Source organism: Lutjanus erythropterus, chromosome 3 (genome assembly GCF_056507025.1).
Source record: "Lutjanus erythropterus isolate fLutEry1 chromosome 3, fLutEry1.hap2, whole genome shotgun sequence".
NCBI lineage: Eukaryota > Metazoa > Chordata > Actinopteri > Lutjaniformes > Lutjanidae > Lutjanus > Lutjanus erythropterus.
Window position 1 is genome coordinate 19,657,373 of NC_139319.1, and position 19,258 is coordinate 19,676,630.

At 39.8% G+C, this 19,258-nt stretch overlaps 1 protein-coding gene across 1 annotated transcript in view; it reads right to left on the reverse strand.

The window, feature by feature from the left end:
- Positions 1 to 205: 205 nt before the first annotated feature.
- ctnna2 (catenin (cadherin-associated protein), alpha 2) overlaps positions 206 to 19,258 on the reverse strand; it is a 391,099-nt gene continuing 372,046 nt past the window's right edge. Inside the window, exons 15-18 of the mRNA XM_084715317.1 lie at positions 16,794 to 16,975; positions 14,813 to 14,918; positions 3,599 to 3,733; positions 206 to 1,310 (exon numbers count right to left, since the gene is read on the reverse strand). Of these exons, the coding sequence (XP_084571443.1) occupies positions 1,023 to 1,310; positions 3,599 to 3,733; positions 14,813 to 14,918; positions 16,794 to 16,975 (711 nt within the window). The 3' untranslated portion in view covers positions 206 to 1,022. The remainder of the gene's footprint in view (positions 1,311 to 3,598; positions 3,734 to 14,812; positions 14,919 to 16,793; positions 16,976 to 19,258) is intronic.

Below are 19,258 nucleotides of genomic sequence, written 5' to 3' on the forward strand. Positions count from 1 at the left end.
TACCTATTCTTGTAAGCTTTTAGTACTAATAGATTTTATTCTCTGGAGACATTTCGTCTGCGGGTCTTCCATGGCAATCTCTAATGATTATGCCACATCCTAAAGATTAATAAAAGGCATCAGTGCTGTAATACTCACAGATTGATAGTGTAGCTACTGCAGAGTGCTGCAACTGGCAGTAAGAAAGACACGTGAAAGTTTGACGTCAAGTTGAGGGATTTATTAGAGAAGGGTGAATATAAAGGTACTGTATGCAGGGATTTCTATTCTCTGAGCAAACCACAACTACTCAAACCTCTCTGTCTATATTTATACGCTACACAACTTCCAATCAAGGTCATCATAGTTAGTGATGTAATCATTAAATAAATGGAATTTAAAAAGGCAATACAATAGACCATAAGTGTGCTTTGGAAAAAAACACCATATGGATTATTATTATTATTATAATAATTATCAGGAACAAGGAAACTACTTGGATGCCGACACTTCCAGGTATCTTAAACATAAGTTATTCCTAGCACTACAGATTACATTCAAATTGAAAAAAAAAATATCAAGAGGGAGCATACCAACACTGATATATTCCCTATAGAATAACTCCTCTACTGAACCATTCAGGATTTCCATTCAGACAGTTTAAATGTGTATACAAGCAGGATATCAACTGCCACAAATTTTTAAAATGCCATTCTTCCTCCATTGATATGTTTCTCTTTTTTTCTCCCAAACTTTCAAAAGTGTTTGTGTCACATTTTGGCTCTCACATATTAAGCTACAATAAGATCGATAAATAGTGTTGGGTGTGCGCTGGCTGCCTGTGAGCCACGAGGCCCACAGTGTTCACAGGAGCCGTAGTGTGGCAGTTTAATATGTACTGTAGTCCTCCTGAGGTGTCACCAAGCGCACACACAGGGCAAACAGAGGTGGGTTAACACAATGTAAAAAGGGACTTTTTCTTCAACTTGTCACCGTCATGTTTTGTTGTTTTTCTTGGGTATGCATGACTTTTTTTTCTTTTCTTAGAAGGAGTCCATGGCCTTGAATTCGCTGAGGGCCTGGACAGGGGAGATGTGTTTCTTCTGGGAGCCTCGTCGCACACGCGTCTGGCACTCCTCAGGCTTCTCCCTTTTTACCAGAGGCTTCTTCTCAGGGGCCTTCATGCGCCAAGACACCACGGGTGAGTTGACAGCCGCTGTTCCGTACACCTTCTGGTACTTCGTGGAGGCTACATAAGATGCCTTTACAGTCAGCACCACTGCGTTCATTAGGTTCTTGGCTGCTTGGATCAGGGAAGTGGCGCTGTCCAGCTAAAAGAGGTCAAGGAGAGATGGGGGGGAAAGAGAGAAAGAAACGCTGGGGGTCAACTTAAAAAAGTCAACATGTCTGTTAAGAAATGCACTTAATAAGAACAATTAAAGATATTAGCTACATGCAGCACCTGGGAGGTCACTGCCGCAATTGGTAATTAAGCAGGATTAAACCATGGCCCTCGCTATATGACATCTTATTTTAGCATTTCTTAATTAGCAGAGGCAGGGGTCAGGTCTACCTCTGTCTCCGTCTGTTTTGTTTGGCTGACATTTAAGGTTTGCCGGCCAGTGGGCCTCCTCCTACCTCACACTGAGGCGAGTCAACTGCTTAGATTTAATGAGTGTGGACTCCAGCTGGCCACCATGAAAAGGTTAAAATCTCAGCAGGGCTTGCATATCTCGTGTGAGACGAACAATAATAGAATCCTGAGAAATCCAGAAGAAGTGTATCAACTCGAGATGTGAGGAAACCCAAAAAGCAAAGATAAAAGTCAAGTTTGGTGTTAATTAAAATAACAAATTATATTAAGGCAATTAATAAGGAAGTTGTTTACTGACAAAACAGTAGGAATTCACAGATTTCACCTTTCCTCTCCTGATAGAAAATCCGAGTTCATTGCAGTGCATTTTTGTCCATTTAAAGTCTATATTAATTATATGAGTCATTCTGTGTGTTTTTTTAACGACGAAGAGATTCCCACACATTATTTCTTAAAGTGCCCCTCCATCTAAAATTGTTTTTCTTCTTGTTCCTACAGTTGGATGTTTGAGCTTCACTATGGAGAATGATGTAGTACAAAGTTTGACACCAGAAGACGTTGTTCATATTCATCTCCTGAAAATAGAAAGTTTCTCTGTGCTCATTGAACATCTGATTTTAAGGGGCAGGCCTATGAGCAAGATTTGTGACATCACAAATAGTTTGGAAATCAATCCTGGTGCAATTTGCAACATGTACAGGTGTGATGGAGAAACTTAAATCTGACAATGGACTTTATAGTAAAGCAGAAGACATCTTGTGCCTGGCTGGAAAACATTGGAAACAACATTTGCGTATTCACAGATTCTGGAAATAATTTTACAGTGATAGTAAAGAAAGAATTAATATGGATCAGTGTTCTCTATTGCATCGCTGTGTCTTCTAGAAGAGGGTCTCCATTTCTGTTACTCTTTCTAACATTTATTTCCATTTCTCTGCCTGTTTAAGAGTTTGTTTTGAGAAGTTTTTCCTTATCTGAGCGTCTGAGGACAGAGAATATGGTTTGCTATAAATAATGTAAAAGCTGCTCAAGGCAATTTGTGATTTGTGCTTTATACTGTACATTGAATAAAAATTGACTGAACTGTTCTGATTATATATAAAAAACAAAAAAATTAAAGCCATGTACACAAATGCATGTATCTGCCTACATACTCATCAATAAAGCAAAAAGTTAATTTCATGATCACATTATAGGGTAAATTGCAGTTCACCTCATAATAATGTTCATGAGACAGAATGATCTGTCTTCTAACAAATGTCCACTTTAAAGAAAAAATGTAACATGTACTTTCCCTTTGTTTGAATCAAAGTCATTTCACATTTTACCAAAAGTAGAAAACAAGTATAAAAGATAAACAGCAAGGCAATAAAGGAACACCAAAATATGAGGAAAATAGTGACAACGAGGAAGGAAGTATTAAAAAAAAACTTCATTATAGTGCCTGGATTGCCTTCCTGTTTATCTGTGTTTTTCCAAGAGCATTCAACTCATTTTTCATCAAATGTTGAGTACAGAGCAGCCAGTCATGTCCTTTGCAAGTATAAAGAAGAGTGGAGAGGAGACTTACATAATTATGAGGATAATTCTGGTTGAACTAATCGATATTTTTCATTAAAAGGGGAGAGCTTTGAAATGTGCCACCAATGTATTAGATGAGTTAAAAGTTAAATGTAAAAAGCAAGCAACATGGGATAATTGACTGATTTTAGTTTGAGCAGTGATAATAGGGTTGTAAAGGCATGAAAAATACAACTGAAAAAATAAAAAGTGTGCGCTGCATCTTTCTGGTATTATTAGATTGTAATCGGTCTGAAATAATTGCATCAGCCTTAATCTGCATGACCATTCATCTGGTCTTCCAAGTGTCATCATGACCTTGAACTAAAAGGTTTGCCCACCCGCAGTGCAGAGCATTAAAAATTGTCTTAAATTGACCAAGACTGGTGATTCAAGTCTAAAAGCCGGTCTAGACTGTCAGTGATAGTGGGGCTGAGCAGTGCTGCTCTGTATGGACAGACTTACCCCAGACACGATGAGCTCTCCGCCCAGATTCTGAACCTCAGCTTTCACCTTGCTGCAAATGTTGAGCTGATGACAATACAGGGCGATTCTCTGCAGGTAGGCCAGCAGATCCTGCTTGCACGCTGAATCAGGGCACTAAATGGAAAAGAGGGACAAGGAAACACATTGTCAGAACACACAAAGAAATAATCGTCATAAGTGAGTGTTTACAGAGCAGCCGATGCTTGACACACTTTTAAGGCCTTGGTAGATATTTCTTTTTGTAAATCTCATCAGTGTGACGTTAATGTAAAATCTGGGAGATCAAGGCTACTGTGCAACAGCTGCTGTTTTAACAGCTAGCTTCTTGGTGGCAGCAAGAAGCACATCCTTATGTCCTTTGATAGACCTCTGGCTATTTCAGTTGTGTGACATTAAAAGGGAAAATTCGCCACTTTTCATGGAGACATTCAATCAGTATTAAGGGCAAATATAGTCAGTTGAAGTAATAAAGTACTCAAGAGTGTGCTATATTGACCAAGAAAGTTTTTGTTTTGCTTTTCTTTAGGAAGAACTACAGACTGTTTCAGCTTAGATTTCTAATCTCCACCTCTGGGTAGCCACAGAGCATGCTAGATGAGTATTTTTGCCACCTAACACTATGTTTTGTCCAAACAAGTAATAGGCATACATTAGGTTTTTGATACAAGTCAACACGGTTGTGGGTGTCAAAAGCTTGCATCCTAGTACATGTAGACACTGTCAGCACAGCTCAGTGAGGAGAACTTAGCTTTCTTGGTCAATACAGCACACATTGATAAATTTATTGCTTTAACTGACTAGATTTACAACAACAATGATTGGAGACCCACATGAAAATTGGTGAATTTTCCCTTTAAGTAATTATGCTTCACTTCCTGTTTACAAAGCCATTACTGAAATGGGCTGAGTTCAACATCACTCCCTCTTTACTTTTTTTGCTATCTCTGATGTAATAGACGGTAAATAAAGTAAAATTAGACGATAATTCACTCTACAGAGAGCAGTGAACTGAGCTTTGGATGCTTATGACTCATCATCTTCCTCCATCATCACTGACTGGTGTAGCGACGTGCTAATGTAATTTCATCCCAAAAACACTCAAATAATGTGGCAAAGAGAGAATAAAGTGCACTTATCAACTATTAAGAGAGATGTTTCGTAAGAATTAAAAATGTAAGTCATCATTCATAACCCATCGAGGTTGAGATGAAAATAAACATGTAGAATTGATTTGTGCTCAGCTGCACAGTCTCAGTTATTTTAGCTCCTGTAGTTTAGGAGTTACTGGCCAAAATGCAGATCAGCATAATGAAATCTCACTTCATGTTTCCAGCCAAACAATTTGGATTCTATAACAATTGGTTGATCCAGGAGGTCCATGCTCTGTTTCAGGTAAAGGGGTTGGTTTGTTTTTTTTTGAAGTGACGCTTGTATAAAGCAGAGTGTAGTCAGTGTATTACCTGGAGAAGCAGGAGACCCTAACAGAATTTGTCCAATGTGTAAGTGTAGACTATATCTAAAATATTTTCACAGCTGTAAAGTGGTGAAAATATTTTAACATATTTTGATATTGATTGTTTTAGGTGAGCCTTTTTTAAGTTGGCTACTATACGTACTAAGGCTGACCCTGTCCATTGATTGCTCCAACACTGCTGCTCCTGCTGACTCTATAAACTGTAGGTTATACACTAACTATGGATAAGTACTTCTTATAACCACACTCAAAAAAAAAAAAAAAAAAAAATGGAACTATCTCTCTAAATCTGGATCATGTCTGATGAACAGAGAACCAATGGTAGGTTAGCTGACAGAAAGTACACATAATTATATCATGACAGAAATTAAAGCCAAGGCTCCACATTTGTCACTGAGCCAAGAATAAAGGTTCCTGGATTTATTTCAGGCATTATTGTCAAAATCTGAAGCTGCTTATTACAGAAAGCACCATCTGGTTTTGAAAGGGTGTGTGTTTTTCCCCAAATAGGTTTGAGATGTGAATTCTCAACCAAATTGGATGGTGATAGGAATCATGGTGTCTGATGTTGAGGCTGTTTTAAAGCAGAAAAACCAGAACAACAATCCTAACAAGAACAGTGGGGTTCCAGCATTTTGGGTCGCTAATTACATGTCTTTGCACCAAGCCTGGAAGATGTTGCTCAACGTTTTTTTTTTTTCAGTAGTGGTTTGTTGCAAGTTTGAGTTTCAAAGGCAAGTTGAGTTACACTGCAGGGTGTCAAACTGATTCATTTCACATAAAACAAGTTTGTCACAGCTTGTTGCCCAAGAAGAAAACAGATCAATCAGCGGTGAATGGACATAATACTTTGAAACACATAAAGACTTGCTTCCACAGCAAGCTTTCAATGTATTCCTCTTCTTCTTCTTGTCTTCTATCTCTCTCCCTTTTTGAACCAGAAGTTCTGACCAGGTCCTGTTGGCCTTTGTGCTACTTCAAGAGTGAAGAAACCGATCATTTAGAGCAGCAAATGGACCAAAAGGGAATACCAGGACAGCCTCCCGAGGTCTCCTACTATCACACACTTTTCCCCCTATTATTCCATCTGGAAGCTTTCCAGGTGTCAGCTATGGCCCACTAAGCTCCCAGTGGGTTAAGAACACTGCATCAGCTGCTTAAACACTGTGAGCATCATTTTGTAGCAACACCTTTCCTCTCGTCATTAATATTAAATGGTCCTAACTAGGACATTCAGCAGCACTGCGTGGGGACATGCACAGCTCATTTCCTTGTCTTGTGGGCTTGGGTAGAGGGGGGTGGCAAGTTAAACATCAAGCTGTGATATGAATATACCCCCTCCAGCACGTGCAGCTTTCCTGGACGCATATCTTCTCTTTTCCTCTTTCAGAAGACAAATAGTATTGATCGGCCACAAGTGCCCTTCACTGATGGTCACAAATAGTGAGTAAAACACAGCCTTCTGAAATCAAACGAAACATTTGTTTCTTCACCTATGAATATAATTGGAAAGAGCGACTCAAGGCGTGATATACATTTATGGCTTCTATCAAAGCAAGACTTTGAACACAGTAAACAAGACCAAAGCTGCCACCAGCATCTAGATTCTTCTCTGTGAGTGGCATTGGATGCAGACTGGGGTGGAGCTGCTAGCTCATAGAGCAGCCAGTGAGGCAGAGGGAGCTTCTCCTTGGGCATTATCACTGCACCGCCAGTCCTGGCTAGCATCTCTGATAACTGCACTTCACACACTGGCACACACACACACACACGCTGCTGCCTCAGGCAAGTTTGATGCAGACATGACACAATTGTTCCCTATTGTACAGTTGACTAATAGCCCATTTCTTTCACAGATTCCCCGTTGATGTAAATAAACTGTATGGCCCATTACTTTGCCAGGCCCATTGAAGCTCTCTCCCTCTCCCTCTCTTTCTCTCTGTCCATCATGGTAGAAATATTACAGAGGACCAAGGAAAATGTGTGGTTCACTGTTATGGATGCACTGATTCAATATTCTGTGTCGGTATCAGTCTGATACTGGCCAAAATCACAGGATCAGCTATCTGGGAAAAAAAGAAAGTATAATCTGATATCATCTATTAGCCTAAACTGCACTCTACAACCTCAGTCTTTGGTAATATCTTTTAACTAAATCACACACATTTAGTCTATGCGATCTCCATTTGATAACTTATATTTTCATACTGTGCCATAAACAGAGATGTGTCACAGATGAGCAGCATGTATCACATGAACTGTAGCTGGAACATGAGCAGACAGTGCTGACATCATGGAAAACTATGCAGGATTTCCTCCCAAACAACACATAGTCATACAAACATAATCCCTCTCAGTCATCACTCACGACCCACTAGAACAGTGTAGCAGCGCCTGCAATGTCTGAGACCCTGCCCTCCACCCATACCTTATTTTCTCATTAATGTGCTATGCTCAGGACACTTTGCCAACTGAAAATGTTGGTATTTGATGTCCTGGGAATGAGACTCATCAATTAATCTACAATTAATTACAATTAACTGTAATTAACAATTAATTTCTTTCTGGTGTATTTACAAACAGCAAATGACAAATCCTACTTATGCAACCTTGAAATACAGACGCAGTAGTATTGCAAAACTGAATCATGTTGTGGTCTAGAGTTGGTGATATGTTAAAATTTTCCAAACAATCATCGTCAACCCATCCATCGGCAATTGGCAATATCTTCGTCCCCCCTCCCACTTCCTCCCATCCTCTCCAGTCTTAGCTGGGAGATGTGCACAAGCAGCAATTTTACGTTCGCTACATCCAGTAGACAAAATAAACCCATGAACCCAGTTTAGCTCACTCATAGTCAGCTGATTGGGTGTGTACTGCACCACTGGATGAGAGCGTGGTGCAGAGCAGAGGCTGTCACTCTGCAGACTATTACATTAGCAAATAAAATGACAAATATTGTCCTAAAAATCATCCAAAAAAAAGGAATCTGCAATGGATTCAGCCCAATCACCCAACCCCATTGTGGTCTATGAATTTCTTCCGCCAAGAGTAGAATATTTGTCTCACAGTCTGAGAATGATGTATTTTAGATTAGGTTGAGCAAAGTACATCCATACAAATGTATTATTAATATCTTAGTTGTTTAAGCGGGGGAAAAAGACAGTACTGGATTTGGTATCATATTGGCAGATACTCAAGGTCGCTGTATCAGACATGAAAAAGTGCTATCATCACTATTCACTACTTGACTTTACTCTGTCTTTCTGAAACTCCTCCCAACCTCAGACCATCTTTCAGCATTTATGGCATATTTTCCGTGCAGTCCAGGTAAACAGGTGAGAACTCTGCTTTCTGCCACATAATTGGGCCCAAAATGAATGAAATGTGCTCCTGATGGATAATTCAGGAAGATGATGTGAACTCTGGTGCTGAAATGAGGGCAACACGCTATCAGAGTGTGGCAGTCTGTCAAAACACAAGTCACACCTCACACTGATGCAGCATTTATAAGCAGGCTGAGACTGACCTTTCTTAAATTATTCAAAGTGCAAAAAGTAGTCACTTTTAGCCTGGTACTTTATTCTCAATGACACTACTTTTGCTGTTTCTCTTAAATTATGGCACTTGTCTATGTTATTTTCATTTCTGCTCCATTACATATCCAATAGGGAAGTAGGGAGGTGTTTGAGAGAGAAAGACGACGTGAAGAGGGCACAATGACAGATTCAAATAGAGCATGTTACACGCAGTTACACAATATGCCCTCTAACTGACTGGACAACTCCAGTCCCTGTGATGTAAGCTGTCACCTGTCAGTTATTTTAAGAAAGCTGGTAATCTTTCTATTTGCTCATCCAGTCTCTGGCTCTCCACCAAGGACTGGGCGTTACTGTGTTCTAGTACACACTGAACTGAAAATACCTATTATATTAAAGTGACTACCTAATGTACCTGTTTTCCTTCCATCTTTCATCTGGCATTTTGCACATGAAAATGAAAAGTGACCTGATATTTCTCTTCATGTAAGTCTTTAAAACATTGTGCTATTTTTGAACATTTTGAACATGTAATTGGCTAAATTGACATTATATTGAAAGATGGTTCTGCAACCTGTCATGTTGCAATATGCAGATGAGTAAACAGTCTGAAAATTGTGATGTGTGAACATGAAAAGAAGACTTTCTTTTCTTTCTGAGACATTAGTGTGAATAAAAAGAAGCATAGTTATAATCCAGAAGGTGTTCATACTTAAATGAAAATGTAGATGTTTGAGATGGCCTATAACTGACAGGTGAGTGATTTTACAGGTTATGGTCTTGGTTGTGTGAACAAGTTTTAAAGAATTCAACAAAAGAGTATTTTTCTCTTGTCATATTGATTTATTTAAGAGATATCTAGAGGCCTAAAGGGGTGAAAACATCCAATTTTTCACCTAAAAATTGGCGTAGGGAGAGACGTGAGGCAAAGATACTGTGTGAGGTGAAAGAGACAAGTGCATGCTGCTGTTCTATTAACAACGGGAAGTTAGTTATGTGCTGTTTGGCCCACTGATTTGGCTGCTCACCAACACGGTCAACAGTTGGAGCTGCAGCAGAGGCTGTGAGACATAGCTCGAGGAGGCAATTAAGGCAGTTTTAACGCATCTTAATTGCCCCAATGTGCGTCAAAAATTGTACTCCTTCTTGGAGTCATAATTCAGTCTCATCTAAGCACACGTTTTTAGATTCACAGTGGCCAACACTTTTTCTAAGAATAACATTAACTCCAATGTTTATTTCCATCCAGTTCTCTTCAGTATCAAAGTACTCCACTGGTAGTTTTTCTGCACATTATGACATTTTAAACAGAAACTGCCAATAGCTAATTTGCCTCACTTTTAAAGGACTCCTGCGTAAGATTTTTTTTTGGGGGGGGCTCAAGTTGTACTACTACTAAACTACTAAAAGCATAGCAACATCATCCAAAACATTATAGGAACGAGATTTTCTTCCAAGGAGAACTTAAAAAAAATCCATGACTTTAAACTTTAAACTGTTGCAGTTATTTTTTGACATCACTGAGGCTGTGAATGGGTCAGACTTTGAAAACCTCAACAGAAGGATTTTGTAGTTACTCTAAGCATTTAGAAATGCTTCTAATAATTTTTGCATCTAAAGGCATGAAGATGGGGCAAGACACTGAGATATCATGAGAAATTACATTAGATTCAAAGTAGAGAGAATCTTCAGAAACCTCTGAGAATAAATAAAATATGTCTTTTGGCGATGCTACATAAAATGCTGTTTTATAACTTCCTGAAAAGCCGACAATCCTGAGATTTTCACTCAGCAATGGCATTCTTTTTTGAAGACAGTTGGTAGTGACTCCTCTGTAGCCATCCCCTGTTGAACTGTAGTTTTTGTTTGCACTGAGAAGCTTTTTAATTACACATCAGTCACACTTGGTTTCACTGCTGTCAGTGAAGGCAACAGAATCGTTGCTCTTGTTCTTCTGCACTTAATGCGACAGAGCCATCCACTGTGACGACTCAAGTGAAACCTGGAAGCCTCAAACTCACATATGTTTGGCAGCATTTATAAACAGTAACTTCACACTTTTAAGTTACTTAAGTTCTTAAACACCACCCAGTACTCAAAGTGAACAAATTACAAGTGCTATGTATTCTTGAAATTAGAGACAAGGAAGTACACCTGCATTTTGAAATCATAGTTAAAAATAAGGCTGGCCCCATGCTCTAAATCAGGGGTTCCCATACTTTTTCAGCCAAGAGAAATTTGGTTTCTTTCCGGGACCCAAAGTTTCTCACCACCTCATAACAAAGGTGCAATGAAATGGATACAGGAAGTGTTGAGCTTATATTATGTGAAGGATGAACGTCCCTGAGACCTGCTTTGAAAAGTGGATCATACATGAAGTGCTTGAAATGACTTGAAATTGTAATTGTACTGGTTTCATGTCAAATCTCTATCTGACTGAATAGTTCAATTTTGAGTCAAAGAAATAAAATAAATTGGAGAGAACCACATTTTAAGCAAATATATATATATGTGTGCATAAATATGCAATTTTCTATAGCTGTAAGTTGCTGGAAAAGATTGAAAATGCACAATAAAAGTTTGAATTTGACTTTGGAAAAGGTGCAGAGACCCTGACAATGAACTGATCCTTCTAACAAGTGTTGTCGTTTAGCCACAACCTGACAATGACTCATTCCAACAAAGACCTACTAAACTACCTACTAAACTACTAAAAACACACCAATGTGCCACGGAGTTGCATCATGTGACATGTTCCTTCAACACAGTGAACATTGTAGTAGTTTGTGATAATACTGCATAAACTGTCCTGCTCCTGTAAATTCTCGCTAGTGCGCCCAAAAGGTATTAATCCAATCTGAAAATAGCCCAGAGAGTTGCACTATTTACTCCTGTTTGACAAACTTTATATAAGAATACTCATCTTAAAATAACTACATAAATGTACTGACATCGACACGGAGCACCAACACAGGTAGACTGTAAGCCAGATGGTGGTGCAGAATTACTCCGCAATCTGTGTCAAGCAGAGTGATACAAACTGTTACATACCATTACTGTTCATAACACTCATACAGTCAGTGTATGTCTCAGAATAGGTGCACCTAATGTTGTACAGCTGCCATCCACTGTTTAGGTTGTATCTGTAGGAGGCATACTTAAAGAATAAAGCAGCGTGGGGAAAATGGAGTGGGAGAAATAGAGTAGAAAAAAAGGCATTGCTGGAGTGAAATGGGGTGAGGTGCCTCAGGGGGTTTTTCTACGTCAAGTGCTGTGCTTAAATGACTATGAAAGAGCTCGCCGTCCTCCCACCCTTCCACGCAGAATTGACTTCTTCTTCACACGTGTTCATCAATAGGCCTGATGTGCAGTCATGGCGACAAGGTTTACTACTTAAGGGACCTGTCTGAAAGCAGCCGAGCAGCCTTTATTCTTATCGTCTAGTCACAGTGCTCTCGACAAGCACAAGTTACCTACCATAATGTGTGAATGCAAAATACTTGTCCTCTTCATCCAGGAAATAAAGACAAATAATCAAGGTTATGTTATTTGTTGTGTAATTCCATTAAGATGTTTGATGAAAGCAAACTTTTGCTTTTTTAACTTTTAATAACTATTCCATTACTGAATGGCATGGCAAACAGATGCCTCACATGAAAACTCTTTTATAACCAATGGATGCTGGAGTTTAAAAGGTCCTCAAGACCCTCTTTATTTCCTGACACAGCTCTGATGTCTCTGGAAGTGCAACAGAAGGCTTTGAATATTCAGTAAACACTGGTCTAGGAACCATTTAAGTGAGAATTAAAAATGGCAAGCCACCTGCTCTTTTCATTACAGCAACTGTTGATTCAGACACAGGCTCTGCCAGTGATTTGCCATGTGACAGATTCACTCCCACCTAAACCCTGTTAAACACTGATCATCACTCGGCAGCCTACAAGCTAAGAAATTAATACATAAGCGCAGCAGTTCATGCTTACTTTGTCCTTTCTGTGACTCAGACTGACACCTGCTTTCTGGGACAAATGTTCCCACACATGGAAACATGAAAACATGCTCATACAGATTGAATTCCTTGCTTTTCATCTCTCTGTTTGTGGTAATTACTGCATAACAGACAGAGTTGTGCTCTCATAGCCTGAAACTTGGTTCTGTAGTGCAATATGCTCTGGAGAGCAGGACTGTGTGACATGAGGAGAACAGTGCCAGCTTTGACTAAAGATGCCTTCTGGTCAGTTGAAAGCTTAGCATACTCTACAGCCACTCAAACTGACAGGCATTCTGCGCTGTGCTAACAGCAGAAGGCCTGCTGATGTATTGTTGTGAAGTCACATACTCTAACAAGAAGGGAGGGAATAACGAGAATATACAGAGGGAGGTGAAAATAATCTCTTTGTACTAGTATACCACACCCTGAGCAACATTTTGTGTGCGCTTTAATCTAACTTCTGCATGTTCCTTTGATTATGAGCATGAGCAAGTACACTGGATAGGACCATGCCTCACAGCTTGGAGAGGTTTGATTCAATACTGGATTAAGGGTAATTCTTATGGAAGCCCATTTCTGCCAATGCAATGATAAACAACATTTTTTTGTAGTTTATGTCCTCTTCCTTTTTACCCAGCAGGATATCAGTTAATATATTTATACTGAAATTTTTAGAACATTAGCCCATGGGCCGAGGAACAAATACTTATTTTTTCATGTTGTACCTGGTCTACATGTTTAAAACATTTTCAACATTGATTGGAAAACTTCCTCATCCCAATAATTCCATCTTTTGAAGGAGTTGGAAACAAATCTAATATCAATGGATCAAATGATTATGAGAGGGGTCACTTGTAGCAGTAAACCCACACAGAATCATCTCTGTAGTTCCATTCAACTCCACAAAGCATTTCAGTAATTGTTTTGATTTTACAGCCCACAACTTTTTTTGTTTTGATTCAGTCTCACCGCTCTCATCAGTGTTGTTTCCAGATACAGCAGGCTGCTATTTTCAGCACCAAAGCTCTGATAAAACAACTTCCCACCACCAAATGACAGACAGACAAAGGCAGTGACGAGCTGGCAAATGTAACGGAGCATTTAGCAGCTAAAGAACCAGACATTTTTTCTCAGGAGTTAGCAGCCAAACGGAGCATAAAGGAGAATGAATATTGGACTTGTATAGCTCTGTGTCTGTATATGTTTGCGGACATATTTGCTGTATCAAAAAAAATAAATTGATGCAGGTCTAAAATAACATTTTGAGGACTGTGCAGTCTTTATGGAGGTCTTATTCATTTCTAGTTACATATACTGCATAGATATCCACACAAAAGAGACATTTCCTCTACTACTTCCTTAAACCTCAAAATGGCTTTAAGTACAGTAGCTTGTTTGAAATATTGGCTCTGGAAGCTAAAGGTAAAGCTGCTTTGTTGATCATGTGTGCAGGCCCTAATGCAAGCTGCCGGACTTCAGAAAAAGACTTGATTATTTTGACTGTAAATTTTGATGTGAGCTCCAACATTTCTTCAGCTAAGCAGCACTGGAAAGAGGCCCAGCGTGTGATACTGAAACCAACAATAATTATTCCAAGGGTTTGCTAGCTAACAGCAGTTGCAATTACAATGACAACAGGCTGCCTTAATAAATCAGTGAGTCTTGTGCCTAAGTGTATTCTCACTGCTTATTAGAGACAGATGAAATGAAGAAGAACATTGTGCATTACCTGGAGTGTTGCATTCTGAAATACCTCCCACTTCATTTGCTGTATGCGCACAAACACAGCGAACACACCTATTTCTTTCTCCCTTCCATCCTCCCCAGGCACAGCACCGATTGATTAGATATTGAAAATGGTCTGTCAGCGTGTTTTAGAGAGGTACTCATCTGATAATGAATGCAACACCTCGGTTGGGAGCTAATTATATTAGAGACACAACTTGGTTCTGCTGTCTTGCTCTCTCAGTGTTGGCCCCATTGGGAGACGAAGTCATGCGGCAACACAGCCCACCGCTCCAGCTGGGCTCGTCAATGCCCACATTAAAGATTTCCAATTGCCATGCCCACTTACTCTAACTCAAAATTTGCACCGCCGCCAGCCACGATGATACAGTCAGAGACAGTTTTAGACTGAGAGAAAGTGCAGAAAAATGACAGTGACAGGCACACAGTTGCAAAAACGCTACCTGATCTGCAACAGCACGGGCCAATTTGTCCATCCTGGAACCAGCCTCTGCAATCTTCTTAGCCGCGTTGATCACATCTGAGGAGTTCTTCAAGGGCCCTTTGCCTCTGGGAAAATTCAAGGAGTGAGAAAGAAGGAGAAAGGAGAATGTGGGTGGAGTTGCAGAGGCACAGGACATACAGAGCTTCCCTTTAAAGATGGATCTCACCCCTGTCACACGCGCTTGTAAAGCAGCTAATTTGCTCTGGCTGACAGGAGAAATATTACAGGAATATTACTATCAGGGAACAATACAGGATTTTCCACGTAATGAATGTAACAAATATAGTATACCTTTGTCCCTAATGATGTATTACAGAGATGTGTTTTGAAGCACAGTGAAACAAAAGAGTTTTGTTTTTTAACAAGAGAATTTTCACAGCAGTACAAGAAGGAAGTAAAATAGGAGAGGGAAATAATGGCCAATAACTGAGCTTGTGATCTGTGTCATGTTTTCTTGATTTGCCAGCATGGGAAAAGTTAATGTGGCTAAGATAAGTGTGTTTGCCTATGTGTGATGTCTCATTTTTAGTCAGTGCTAAAGCCGAAGTTTCCACTCAGTTTGTTCATGCCAATCTGAGTAGCTGGGGTCAATGCCAAGTAATAATGGTGCAGTCACAGCGCCACAGCCATAATCACTCATGACTAATCACTCATGCCTCTGATTTTTATTTATTTTCTTTATTTTTGGTTTGTTCAGACAAGCTGAACAATTGTGCAGTGGATCACAACCCTCTACACGAGACAGACCACCATCAGTTAGGCTGATTTTCCCTGATATGTTGAGCCCAGATGGGGGAGATTGAGAGGAAAGCTGCTGGCTTTTAGTAAACATAAGCGACAAGACTCTTAGTGCAAACAGATTATCTATTACAGTATATCTTTGAATCGCAGTATTGCAACGTGGTCTGAACAAAAACAAAGGTTGTCTGGGTCACCGTACCTTTAGCAAAACAGTTTGCAGCTGGGACACTGCAATGGCAAGATTGTTTCTCAGCAGTCCCACTTGTTGCCACTTTATTTACTTGCTGCAGCAATATTTTTATAGAAACAACGGATCAAAAGACTGCCTGTATGTGAAAAGGATTGCTCAAAGTGACGAACCTGCAGAGAATTATTACCTGACATTCATCCTCAGCTATGGAGAACTTTTCAGCTTTTTTCAGCTCATAGTTTTGGCTTTATAGTGCAATTTTTCTGCTGTGATTCATTGTCGTGCTTTCATGAACCTGTTTCAGATGCAGCAGGCAGCTGGTTGCAGTGAAACACCCCTGATACGTACTCTGTGCTACCCACCCAGCACCAAATGGCAGAAAAACAAAGTTAGCGACTAGCTGCTGAACATAGTGGAGCGTTTGGCAGCTAAAGTGCCAGTTATTTCCCTCTGGAGTTTGTGGATCTGATTGATGTTTGCTGAATAATTAGCGTTACCAACTTAAAATGTGATAATACATCAGCGTCCTGTTTACAGCTTCTTTCTGCCTATAAAGGGATGGTTTGGATTATTTGATGTGGTATTCATGTCAGTAATTACCTACAGTAGATGGTGGTCGGCATGCCTCTGGTTTGGGGAGGCAGAGACAAGTATGAGCACAGAAGCTAAGCAGTAACAAGTATTTTAGCCACTTATAAAAGGTCCACCTAAAAAATCAATATCAATTTAAGCGAACGATCTATTTAGAATCTTTTCACTGCTTTTCACCATCAGCCTTTTCCATAAAAAACCACTACATAAGCAAAATATCACTCTCTCCAAACCAACCAAGCTCCATAGATGAAGTCAGTCAACTTAAGTCACAGAACACAGAAATTTCTTATCCTGACTGCTATCTACTTTAAGTAATACACTGATTATTAATACGTAGCACATCAAATAATTAGAACTAAAGACTCTGTCTGTGCAGTTGTAAATTTTGTTGTTTTGTATTTGGAGTCATTTTTACCTGGTGAAGTCTGTCATCTCCATCATGATCATACACATCTGCTTGGCCAGCACAATTATGTCGTTGCCGTTGTCATCCCACTTGGCCACTTCTGCATCTAGCTTGCATTTCTCCTGTCTGAAGCTCTCCACCTGCTCAGCAATCTTGGCCTTCTCCTCCTGGGGAAGCTGTGCCATGATGGCCTACAGGCAACACGGGGAGCGTGGAAGAAACAAAAGCATTAGAGGAGGTTGTTAGGGAGTAAATTTGAGCAGAATAAATTGGGAAGATGGCTCAGAATGAGGGAAATGCCAGAGGACAAGAATTTAGGTAAAGGAAGGAGATAAGGTTGGGGAGGAGAGGAATGATAGGGAAATGAGGAGAGGGGCGAATAAGAACAGGGATTAGTTTTGCAGGAAGAGAATAAAGGAAAGAATATAAAGGGAAGAGCTGTAGCACAAATTTGTTCTATTTTTTCGGCGCAGTCTACTTTTTAATCCGCCCTACAAAACTTGAACATTAAGTTTGGAGCCTGAGTACCCCTGCCCTTCTGAAATGCTTCAAAATAAAGTTCTAAACTTTACATTTAATGACTGGACCTTTTCAAACCCCTTGACATCTTATATCCATAAAGAGCAAATCCATTTTAGCTTTCATTTTTTCCTCAGCGGCCTTTGGGGGCAGGTCCAAAATGGCATAAATCTTGTGGCAAGGTCACAGGCGCAGTAAGTACCCGGTATTATTTGGGAGATAAATGTATAATTACCTCGCTTCTTAGACCAGAGAATGAATAATGCATTTGTTCAACATTATGTCAGGGAGGTGAGATGGAAGGAAGAGTAACCTGGTTTCCATTAGGTCGATTCTATTGACTCGAGAGGCAGCAAGAGAAAACGAGTACAGTAAAAAAGAAAAGTCACCATTGTTTTTTAACCTCATCTATTATTGACTGTCCTCCAAGAATTGCTATTCTCTTAATGAAATAATCGCCCTTGTCCTCTTTTTCCCTTTTCCTTATTCCCTCACTCACAGCAAAGCTGGCGTGTGGGGGTGTGGGGTGAGCTCAGTGCGAAAGTCCGTCACTTTGCTCATGTCCCCTGGTAGATGTGTCACGAGGAAAATGAAAACAAAAAATATAGATGACTTGTCCTCCTGAAATTCTTCGAAAGAAAATAAGCAGCAACAGGAGGGGGGGGGGGGCTGCAGTGAGAGAGGGAAAATTGAAATTACAGACAGAAATAGAGAAGCATGGAGGCACAACTTTCTCATCAGAGGCCAACAGATGTGTCCATGAGCTTTGGCCTACTGATCACACTGTGTGAGAAGAGCTTTGATGGCGGTTAGCTTGAAAAAAAAAAAAAAAAAAAAAAAAAACCCTGAACGGCATAAACAAACAAGCAAAACCAGCCCCCTCAAGCCCAGTGTAGATTTCCTCTGCTGCTGGTGCCAAGACACACAAACAACAGCGCGGCAGCAAATCCCATTAAACAGCGTGTGGGGTGAAAACACTGCTCACATTTAAAACAAATACCAAGTTAATATGTATTTAGACTGCACAATGAGGAATAAACAATTTACAACAGAGCGACTGATTTCAGCGGGGCAAACTTGCATTTGCAGGTATGCTTGCATGAGTCACTATGGATTATGGGTTGGATACAGCAGGCAACGGCTCTCATTTATTTATTCTATGACAAAATTACTGCATGTCTGCCCATCCACATGTCAAATATACCTCCACTTAATACTAACTGGCTTTCATTATAAAAATTTAAAGACCCCCCCTCCAATGAACATCACCTTTTTAAGCATGTTAATTTGACCATGTGGTGATATTCATGTGTTACAAGACATATCAGGAGCAAACAAAGCAGTAAATGCCATGTCTGCCATTTCTTGCTTTGAAACTGTAGTGAGCAAGGGCAGTCTCAAAAAACGGATTAAGTTGGACTGGGTTTATGATGTCATAAACCTAAGAAACCAATCCCATTAAGAGAGGAGGTGGTGCTATATATATCATTAGTGGTGATACGCAGCCCATAGGAGAAGCCAGATGTAGCTAATTACCATGATTAGCTTGCAAAACAGAGGAGAGTGCAGGTGTTTGTTGTGTGGGGAAGGTGGAGTCTATTTGAATATTTATGAACCCTTAAATACTAAATGAAGGCAGTGTTGCACTATATGTAAGCCGTTTTAACAAGGTATTTAAACTTATTTTGCAAAACACATATCGGACCCAATTTATTACTTCTTAAGAGCATTTTATATTGTTTAAAACATGACTGGAGGTGGATTTTATTACCAATATTCTTCTGCTCAAAATCTCAAACAAATAAACTGAAGCTTCAAGTCAACCCAAATCTGCTCACAAGGCGCACTTCCTCACTCCAACATGTATCCAACGGATTCTTTTAATTATGGCAATATGCTTAAAGGGATAGTTTGAATCATTTAAAGTGGGGTTGTATGAGGTACTTCTTGATGCT